The 11,446-nt window shown below is 38.1% G+C and overlaps 1 protein-coding gene across 4 annotated transcripts in view; it reads left to right on the top strand.

Annotated features, from left to right (window-relative positions):
- Positions 1-215: 215 nt before the first annotated feature.
- The window catches only part of znf385a (zinc finger protein 385A), a 131,353-nt gene continuing 120,122 nt past the window's right edge, over positions 216-11,446 (top strand). The window contains exons 1-2 of one of the 4 annotated variants that reach the window (XM_036590960.1): positions 216-342; positions 1,608-1,665. In XM_036590960.1, the coding sequence (XP_036446853.1) occupies positions 1,629-1,665 (37 nt within the window). In that variant the 5' untranslated portion in view covers positions 216-342; positions 1,608-1,628. Of the gene's footprint in view, positions 343-1,607; positions 1,666-1,713; positions 2,267-11,446 lie in introns of those variants that run through there. The other 3 variants (XM_036590965.1, XM_036590959.1, XM_036590961.1) reach the window with 3 other exon arrangements.

Genomic DNA, 11,446 nt, shown 5'->3' with positions numbered 1-11,446 from the left:
TGATTTGGCCATTTCATCTTCTTGCTTTTGTGCTTTTTGATCATCTCCTTGCATCTGCTGAGGAGCTGCAATGTTGTATGTCACCTGATATTCTGTCTACTGTTTCATATTAGACATGACATTTGGCACATTCATTTTGAGGCTTGGCTTCTGTGGGTTTGACCCTTCACAGTCCTAATGGATGAGTCATAAACTGAAATGAACTACTGTAGACGTTGTCTATAGTGGCAAAGAAGCCGTCATGCAGAGTGACTGGAATTTTCCTCATGTGTAACAGCAGTTGGAAACTTTGATGGAATCATTAATGGAAAGTAGAGGACACTGGATTTGTTCACTTTACTGGTACTGTGGCTCAAGTGGCTTTTACCTTTATGCTCTTTTCCAGTAATATTGTGATATAAGAACTTGTGAACTCAGTGTACATTAATATGGTAATATTTTATTCCAAGGAGTTTTGGACCATTTCTGTTGCTCCATTCATCATGAAATATCCACAGAATGCAAAGAACTGAATGCATTTGTGTTGTGATTGAAATAGTTGTATGCAAACGTTTGAGCACCCTGGTCAAATAGCATGTTTTGTTGATTTTCTGAATGCAAGTAAGTGAACACACCCTTTACACATTTTAATGTACAATTATGGCTTATTTGAATTAAAAGAACTTGGTAAGTAAGCAAATTATACGTTTAATTATGTAACCATTATATTTTATTTTTTCCAATATGTTAAACTCATAAGAAATAGACATTACACACTAAATATGTTAACTTATTTTTAATTAGAAAATCAGCTAAACAAAATTTGACTGGGGGTGTTCACACTTCTGTATACAACTGTTTATAACCCTGCACAGCGGCAACTACACGCACTGAAATTGCAGAAGATTAAAACATAGTAAAACCCATAAAGCTTATTTTGTCATCAAAATTGTTTTTTTTTATTTTGTAAAAATATTAAAAATCAAAAAACTTAAACAGTTTTGATATGACTTATATGATGCTACATGCATTGCATCACAGTGCCCTGGGGAAAGATTAAAGGGGAATTCCACCAGTTTTAACATTTCTGCATAATTCAATCACTGAAATTTACACAAAATCACCCAGAATGGTTTGATGTGAAACCAGTTGTAGAGGACATTAGTTAGTTGTAGAGGAAATTATTGACTCTTTACCGATTTCTTTACAATAGTGGAGATATGATCCAGGTGTTGCAAGGATTACAGCACTAATGTAGCTATTATTTTATCCAAATAACCAGAAGTTTTTATATGTAATGTTGAAAATGGTATAATAGTGTCGAATCTGAGGAGAAAAAACAGTTTGTTTGTGTGCTATTTTGTCTTACAATGCTCTGCATGTATTGACCACTGTCAATGTATTTAAAATGTTTTAGGCCAAAAGCGTATCTCCAAACGTTTCAAATACGATGTTTCAGGCATCAGGCAGCATATTAGTAATCATCTGTGACAGGGCTTTTAGAGGCATTAACCTCTTTAGACCTCTGGTTCCTATCATGACTACTGTGAGCAGTCCTGACTCAGTAAAACTGTGCACAACGGTAACCACTGTGAATGACTTTACATCTTAACCATTTAATTATGTAGAAATTTTGGAAAATTGATGGAATGGCACTGCAGTTTTCCCCCATCTCCAAAGCTGAAGGTATGTTTGTTGCCTTGGGTGTACTGTATGTCTCTCTGCACCGTATGTCTTTCCATGCCTTCATTGACACTTGACTCTTCTCCCTGTCACCCACCAACCCCCCCTGCACTGCTCTCCAACCCTGTCACTCTCTCTCTCTCTCCTTCTCTATCTCTCCCGCTCTCCCCTTCCTGACACAGTTGTCCTCACTTATTAAGGTTCTGCTGTGATTAGCTGCTGGAATGTCTTGCACTTGTTCTGTATTCTCAGTGTGGTGAGATCGAGTGGAGGGAGAGAGGGGAGGGACGCAAAGGGGGCAATGTGTTTGCTCGCTCTTTTCTCTTCACAGCATGGCCTGTGTCCCTGCAAATGCGTGCTGCCAGGTGCGGGACAGTTCCTCACTTTCACTTGCAGCTGACCAGAGTTCACAAGGAACAGTCTTCTTCTCTGTTCAACAAAGTAGTTGAAGATACTTTTGGGAACCCACAAGGTGTTCATGCCAGAGAGGACTTCTACGAGACGTTTGTTTTGTCAGGGTGGAAGCGGAAAGCCTTGAGGGTGTGAAAGAGGAGAACTAGAGGAAGGGAAGAGGCAGAGGAAGAGAGTTTAATGTGGGGCCCAGGTAAGAACATCCTTTTATTTCCTGTGGCAGCTTGTGTGAAAAAGCAGACTGCTGTGCAAAGTAGACGAGCCTCTACACCTGAAAGGGTTCTTTGGGACAAAACGTCAGAACCACTTTTCGAAAGAGCCTTTCATTTGATGGTTCTTTTGTAAATGAGATGTGTGAATATGAAGAACCTTTTTAAAAGTTATAGAAACCTCTACATATTGTATATGTTCTATACCAATTAAAGGTCCTAAAATCACATATCAATCCCAGAACCATTTAGGAACACTTTTAAGAGTGTACTCTTAATTACAAGGTATGCTGTTGAAGAACCATGTTTGTGTCCTTAAAGAACCTTCCTATGGAACCAATTTTATAAATGAAATGTGTTTTGAAGAACCTTTCACATAACGTAAGTGTTCTATACCATAAGCCCGGAACCTTTGCTTTCAAGAGTGTACTCTTAATTACAAAGTAAAGAACAAATTTTGGTTCCCTAATGAACATTTTCCAAGGAACTGTATTTGTAATTGAGATGTGTGAGCATTTTTAAGGGTGTACTCTCATTTACAAGTTACGTTATAGGCACTTCTGATTCCATGTCAAACTTGTCAGTGGGTGGTTGTTTAACTTTTCACAGAATGTAAAGGTTCTAAACCGATTAAAGGTTCAAGAACCATATGTCCAAGCCAAGAACCACTTTGGCACCATAGTTCCCTTAAGAACTTTAAAGGGACATTTTGTAAATTAGATGCGTGAGTGTTAGGAGTTTAAAGAATCTCCACATAATGTGAAAGTTCTATAACAATTATAGGCCCTAGATGCAAACGTCAAGGCCAAGGACCATTTTTTTAAAAAGAGTGTATTCTTATTCAAAATGTACACTGTAAAACAGAGGTGCTCAATCCTGGTCCTGGAGATCTACCACCCTGGAAAGTTCAGATCCAACTCACCTGGCTGTAATGCCCCTAAAGAACTGCATTACCTGGATCAGGTGTGCTAGATTAGGGTTGTGGATCTCCAGGACCAGGATTGAGCACCCCGGCTATAGAAGAACCACTTTTGGTTCCCTAAACAGCACTGCTATGAAACCAATTTCGGATATGAGACATGTGAATGTAAAGTTTAGTTTAAAGAACTTTCTGGAGAATGTAAAGGTTCTGTTCCTGACTAAAAGTCATTCCTAGAACCATACATTCAGGCCAAGAGGTGTTTAGTGGCCTTTATTTTGAACAGTGTAGCCACAGTAGAACAGTGTAGCTGAACAGTGTAGTGACAGTAGTGCTTTGAAAGCCTCGTCAACAGACTAAAGGGTCATTATAGTAGTGGCGATATACTGGTTCATCAAGTATTGTGGTTGAAATTCTTTTTAAGGTAGTAGTTTTGTCATTACCCTTACATTGGTATGCAAATAAATGTAGATAGCACGACATACGAACAGTGCAAAACACGTTGATTCCCTCACCTCTCGTGTAATGAGCTGTGGCTTTAAGTTAGTCCAGTTTATTGTCAAAGGAGCAGACATCAGATTGTAAGGAGTTAATGAGTAAACAGAAAAGAGAGTGGGGGGGGAAGCCAGTCTCTTGGGGTTAGCTGTTAGCCATTAGCCTAGCATAGAGACTAGCTGGCTTTCCATGTGCACAGCCTATGGCGCTCCTCAGCCAACTGCTTCAGGTGTTGCTGTGGTCTCAGCCTACATGGCGAGAGGCTCCGCAGCTTCTCAGTTAAAACTGATAGTGTGAACAACTAATATTTACTCAGTTTTAGCAGCGTCTGGTGGTCGTTGATTAAAGCTTGAACGTAAGAGATGCACATGTGAGATGAATGACTTTCGGACATAAAACAGCATTCGGCACCGTTTTTGCCAGGCTCAGCGAAGCTGCTGTGGGCTTTACATACACTCCCCTTTATCTCATTAGGGTTAGAAAACAGTATTGATATCTGTCTACATATTGCTTGTCTCTGTTTTTACTATTTTTCTCAATTAAAATATTTTAGATTTACTTTAATATGGTTCTTATTAAAACTAAAGGGACATCCAGAAAAATTTACAAAATGGTATTCCTAAGCATCCAAAATGGGTTTATTTGAAGAAAATATATACATAAACACACTATCCTGTGATATTTACCGTAAGTAATCTTCATTATACCGTGGTATAAATTTTTGCCCATGCCTCACATTACTAGGTGATCAGAATGTTTTCGGCAGTACAACTTATACAGATCTTTCACAGTCAGAGACTAAATACTGTAGTTTACTGTATTTCAAAGGCTGTAGGCCGATATAGCTGCAGACATGCACTAAATAACTGAACTACTAACTAAACTATTTACAGTAGTGTTAATGTCATGATGCAACCTTTGTGAGCTATACATCAGCATGTAGGACATAAACTGATAGTATGTGATCTGATACATCTTATGAGGTTACAGCACTCTCCGTCCTGCAGTCTATCTGTCCCTGAATATAGTCGTGTCAGTCTTGTCAGTAACAAGCTTGGATTACCTTCAAGGATCAGTGACACACCTTAACATTTAAACACAGCTTTCAAAAAAGCTTGCTTCCTTTTTTATACCCTCATATTCTTGGTCAGCTTGAACTCTTATATAGTTCTCATGCAGCCAGTTGTCTTATTAATAATGCACTGATGAGTTTATGAGTTTGACCTCAGAGGTGATGAATGCGATCTGTTCAAAACCGCAGAACACACAGAGCATTCCGCAGAGAGAAGGAATGATTGCACTGTTTTTAAACTGTAAAATGCAATGCATGGATTAACATGTGTACATCATGTCTTTCAGTTTACTTATTTTGGCAATAATTGTGTAGATGTCATATAATTCATGTGGAAATGATTTACACAATTCATCATCATCATTATGTTCTTTATTTAAGCACAGGTTAACACTGATGGGAATCCTTATTTTCAATGTAAAGTTCCAAAGGGAATAAAAAAAAGCAAACAAAATGATAATAGAATAATAAATAGACTTATATAACAGTAAAGCCCCATGATAAACAATAAGATAATAACATAAACAATTGAAACACACAATATTAATACAAATGATTAATTGTGATTAATGATTAGCTAAAAAAACAATCAAAAAAAACAATGAACTAAGACGGTCAACTAAACAGTTACAAACATTTGAATCAGGTCAGTTCAATGCATTGTTTTTTCAGTGATATGTCTGCATGTTCATGTGCATCTACATTAGACCTGGAAGATTTGATGCTTTTTTATATATCACAATCACACTTTGAGTGCACTGTTAAAAATGGGCAATTTAAAAGTCTAAGTCAAAGTACTTAGTTTTTTAAGTTAAATCTACTTAAAGGAACAGAAGTTGCCAATGCTTTAAAATTTTAAACTGAACATTATTCAGCAGATCCTGTACAGGAAACAAAGTTTCATAAGGCACTTTTTCCTGCAGATTTTAATGCCCTATTTTGCACAGGCCACATTTTTTTTCTAATATGTTACATTTATCAAATTAACAGTAATTGTCCATTAAAATGTGCAGAAGTGTGTTCTGTGTAGAGGATATGTTCACTTATTTTCACTTTGAAAATCAACAAAACGTAATTTGATCAAAGCTTTTACATACAACTGTATAGCCTATATGATCAACACTGCTGTCTAAAATTTAAAGTGGGGAAATTTGACCTAATTGTAATAAAGAGTTTATGAACTTCCTGTTGATAAGTTAGGCAAAGTTTGGAATCACTGATTCCAAAGTTTGGAATCACTGATTTCAATAATAATAAACCAGTTTAATTTCAGACAAATGTAAATCAACTTATTATGCAAGTCCGGTGCAATTCATAACTTTTCAGTTATTACTAGGTGGCTGTTAAAAATGAAGAAATGTTAGCTGTGTCCAGAATGATGACCAGACTTGTAGAACATTCTAAAATGACTTAGAAAGCTGTATTGCATCGAGAATTAAGCTAACAGGGTGGCTCATATTTGACAAGTAAGTGAGGTAAATAAATGGAAATATTGTGTAAAATATTGTAAATAGATTACTACAGTATAGAATATACAGTCAATAATAATGAAGTAATCCCAAATTTTGAATGGTAGTGTATGTGTCTGTAACAACTTTGTTTACATGTTCAACTTTTCAACTTTTTCCAAGACAAAATGAAACTGTTTGCTGATTTTTTTGTTGTTTTTGTTTTGCTGGTTGTTGAGCTGAATGAGAATACGTTAATGGACCACAGTTAATTAAATTCTGATAGGAACAGCTTCTATATATGTTGCTGTTTGCTGGGGTGGTCTTAGGGTATGTGTGTGACATAGAGATCAGTGGGCTTCGAGGCAGAGTCAGGAGTCTCTCTGTTTTCTGCCAAAGGTGTGAAATTAGTGTCCGTGTGTGAGAGTGTGACAGTCAACTTCTACATTCTCTCCAGAAACAGACCCAGAATGATTCACATATTTGCTACACATTTGGAGGCCCAACATATTTCCCGTTTTCACTCCCCATAAAAAAATCTAAATCTTATCTTCTTTTTCCTGTTTGTTGCACAGGAAACTCACATATCTACCCATTCCTGATCAATAATCTAATTTTAGTGTAACCACGCAAACTGATCCTCATGCCAGTTCTACTGACTCTGTGCTTTTCAAGGGCAGTCTGAAGCACAGCGAGCACAGCAAGCATCCGGCTGGAATATCGCAAAGAAAGCTTCACATATGCAACCAGATATGCCTTAAAATCTCACGTTTTAATGATATGACTGAATTAAATGTACAAGTAGCCCTACAAAAACTCAAATGAATGGAAACAGGTGATGCTTCATGTCCCGTTGGCAGTTATGATAAGGCAAAGAGAATAAAACCAAATGTCTTTCCGGGTACACATTCAGAAACTTTAACTATAAACTTCAATCTGTGGCCGGAGTAGTTACTCTTAGTAGTAGTACTCTTAAGCAGTTGGGCAATAACAGAAGCGTGGTGAAGTTTTAGACGCTTGTAGCTTATTGAAAGATGCTAAGAAATTACGATTTGAATTTGATTAAAAGTGAAGGATTTTGCAGAAAGAAAAAAATCCTCATTTATGCAGAATGTAAATGTATGTAAATGTATATACATGAGTGTAAATAAACACTGATCAGCCATCATATAAAACCACCTCCTTGTTTCTAGACTTTTTGTCCATTTTATCAGCTCCACTTACTGATAGACTGTAATCAATCTGCATACCTTATTAGCCCACTTTTACCCTGGTCAGGACTCCCACAGGACCACCACAGAGCAGGTATTATTGGGGGGAGGATCATTCTCAGCACTTCAGTGACACCGACATGGTGATGGTGTGTTAGAGTGTGTTGTGCTGGTATGAGAGGATCAGATATAGCAAGTGCTGCTGGACTTTTTAAACACCTCAGTGTCACTGCTGGACTAAGAATATCCAGCCAACAGCATTCTGGGGGCTGTGATAACTGGTGAAGGATTAGGGCAGGCATGTCAAACATGTCAAATTTTGCTGATTGAATGTTTTGCTGTTATTATAAAATATAATATGGATCTTACTGTCCACCTCTGTCTGTTAGTCAGCCACAGAAAACAGATATACCGTATGCTTCTCAGGTAAATCCTATATGTGCAAAGATTTGAGATATAAAGTCTTGGAAGCAGAAGTGCAGACAGGAGAGCTCCTGTGACCTTTTAGCACAGACTCTAAATTCTCCATCCTCACGCCAGAACACACAGTACTGCCGGTCTACGCACAGCATGCTCCGAACACATACAACATACACTAGGCCTTTTCACCACATGCATGCCTGAACAGATGCTTTCCAGTGAGAGAAGAGACGAAGAGAAAACCTAGCACAGGGCTGTGAAATGTACCCCCCTCATACCAGTGGTCTATAAGGCCATGGACTTGTGACCTTTATAGTCTGAATTTACTTGATTCCAATGTGTACCTCCTTACACATGAGTAAAATATATCATTACAGTTGTTTTGCCAAAAAGTAAGTGAACTGAAAGTTTAAGATTTTTGTTGATGTAGCATTTTATTCATGTGGATACACATGTGACTTAAAGAAAACAAATTAGCACATAACTTTATTCAGGGTACATGGTGTATATGGAGGAGGAGATGCTGTTATTAGAAGCCTTGTTAGAGCAGTGAAGCTACTTTCCTTTCTAAATTTATAAATGAATATGATGATTCACCACATGCTAATGGGGAATTTGAAGTGGAAACCTTTAAGCTGGTAAAGTCATTTTCATTTTATGATCCAGTCTGTTATTCATTGATTATATCTGGGTTGCAAAAATTGCATTGTTTATATTAGTCATGTGCGAAAGCTTGGGGCGCCCCTTTCAGGTGACATGTTCTGCATGTTTTAATGCACAAATGCTGTTTATTTACTGAAATATATAAAACATAACCTTTGTCTAGTCCACAGTTTATTGCACATTTTTTTTGTGTTTTGCCCAATATGCTTAAGTCGGCAAATCAATAAAATTATGCACATTTGCAGAAATATTACAAATTTTAAACCATCAGTATGTATGTAATTCTGTAAATGTGTAGCAAGTGCAGAAACTGGCTTTTTACAGCTTGTTTCAAGCTATAGCTTCTTTCCTGGGCATTTGCTGACCATTTTGTTTACTACGTAGTTGGGTCATTTGACATTTCATGTGCAATTCCTCAGCAATGTATATATACACTTTTTGTCAGGTATGACAAGCATACCAGGGAATTGCTTTGGCAGCATGCAAGGACATGCAAGGGCATCCAAGGGCATCTGAGGACATAGGACATTCAAAGAGACAGATGAGTTGCTGGGAGCACTATTTTTAATGGTGCAAACAGAAAAATACGCTCCCAGTGTGCTGATGTATGCAGACATGACAACAGCTGATCTGTGCAGACATGAAGACAGGGATTGGAATGTGACTTATCTACTGTGTAATCACTGTGCAATGACATTTACCAGTGACTGATGCAGAAAGAGCACAAGGGTAGTGAAAAAATGCAGAATAAAGGCAGCTTCATGTTACTGAACATGCAGACCAAACAGTTGTACAATTTGTCTGGTAACAGTGAAACCCCTGAGCAGTGTCAGTGATGAAAATTGGTACAAGAACTTAACCTAAGGGTAATTTTGTGGAGCAAATTGTGGCTTAGAAAGCACCAGGAGAAGGAGGACTACAATAAATCTTGGTGAGTGCGTGGTTTTGTCGTTTGCCATCAGCATGTGGCCTGAGTCTAAGCAGTGCTCTGTGGTTAACTTGTGAGTTCCTTTGCATTTTGTCTTACAGATATTGCACCCTCAAATATGACACAACGATTGTCTCATTTGACTCATGAGGTCCAGCTAGTCAAAACAGGAATATTACTGCATGTGTGCTTCATGCTAGCTAATGCTCCTGCTTGTTTAAGCTCATGAAAATAATAAGATTTATCAAGTTGGTAGTTGGTAGTCACATGGCTTTGTTTGTAATAGCTTACAATTAGCGTAGCTGGTGATGTTCTCGCTATAGGAGTAGCAATATTTTCACATAAGTTGATGTCAATGAACACAAGAGTGTTAGCTTGCCTGTAGCATATAGCCTCGCAGTCTTAATAGACCAACAATTGGGGGGTGTAAAGCATTCTTTGTCTGGCAGTCTGATGGATGAGTCTGGGTTTGGTGGAAAACGTTACCTGCCTGACTGCACTGTGCCAACTGTAAAGTTTGGTAGAGGAGGGATAATGCTATGGGGTTGTTTTTTCAGGAGTTAGCCTATGCCCCTTAGTTCCCGTGAAAGGAAGTTTTAAAGCTTCAGCATACCAAAACACTTTGGACAATTCTGTGCTTTCAGCTTTGTGGGAACAGTTTTGGGAAGGCCCTTTTCTGTTTCAGCATGACTGTGCCCCAGTGCACAAAGCAAGGACCATAAAAGCATGGTTAGGTGAGTTTGGTGTGGAAGAATTTGACTTGAGCTGCACAGAGCCCTGACCTCAACCTCATTGAACACCTTTGGGATGAACTAGAATGGAGATTGTGAGCCAGGCCCTCTCATCCAACATCCAACATCAGTGTCTGACCTCACAAATGCTCACAAAATCTTGTAGAACGCTTCCCAGAAGAGGGGAGTTGTTATAGCTGCAAGGGGGGGACCAACTCCATATGAATGCCTATGGGTTTAGAACAGGATGTCATAAAAACTCCTGTGAGTATACTATGTAGGTGTCCCTATACTTTTGTCCATACAGTGTATGTAGAGATATTGATATTTTGGCTATTTAATGTTCTTGTAATTCAGAGGACTAATTTTTCACTAACTACCTTTTTGGATCAGATTATGAATCATATTTACAACAGCTGTCCATGTGCTCTCTGTGCCGCTTGAATTTCAAGCTCTCTATCAGATTCAGTGCACTGCTCTTAACCAATCAGCAGCGCAGAAAAAAACTGGCTGGAGAAAATGCTTGTCCAATTGAACGGCTGTTGCTAGACAAAATTAACACATTACTTTAAAACGGTTGGCTACGGTTTCTCCTATCCAAAGCTTCTGGTGTCAGGTACAGGCGATAATTATAAATCTATTTAAGAGAACTAATGTGATGTAAACAAATTAAATGTTAAGTGGACATAATTCATGTATAAATAGGAAATGGGGATCAGTTCTGGGGATTATCCCCAAAAAATGTTGCAACATTTTAAGTGGTAATGTACCTCATTTGGGTTTATCGTTTTATTACTGCTCAGTGTATTTTGATTTTTCTTATTGTGGACTTTCAGCTCTGTGGCTACATATCTGTTTATGTTACTTTACATTCCTCATAAATATTCCCTAGTTTTATCCTGCTTGTACTACTCTGAGATGGTCCCCTACACACACTCACAGATAAGACTGGTGTTAATGGCAAATTGGCACCTGAAATGTTTTGAGAGTCATGCAAGCAGCCAGGTCTGAGCCTGGAAGATGTGATGGTTCTAGTGAGTTATAACTGTCCTAAGTGTTTTTGAGAATCTGGCTCCTGGCTTATAACTCACACTCACGTAACGGGCTGAAGGTTCTCCACAAGGGGGAGCTATTAGCACTAACGTAGCTTTTGTGTGTATCACAGAGTAAGAGAAGCTGGCAAAAATATTGGATATGAAAGCAGTTATGGTTATGATATGACGAACACTTTCATCAGCTAGGTTGTGGATGACCCAAGAAACAAAAAAACAAAAACA

Source organism: Colossoma macropomum, unplaced genomic scaffold (assembly GCF_904425465.1).
Source record: "Colossoma macropomum unplaced genomic scaffold, Colossoma_macropomum, whole genome shotgun sequence".
NCBI classification, from domain to species: domain Eukaryota; kingdom Metazoa; phylum Chordata; class Actinopteri; order Characiformes; family Serrasalmidae; genus Colossoma; species Colossoma macropomum.
This window is presented reverse-complemented; position numbering and strand designations above follow the sequence as displayed.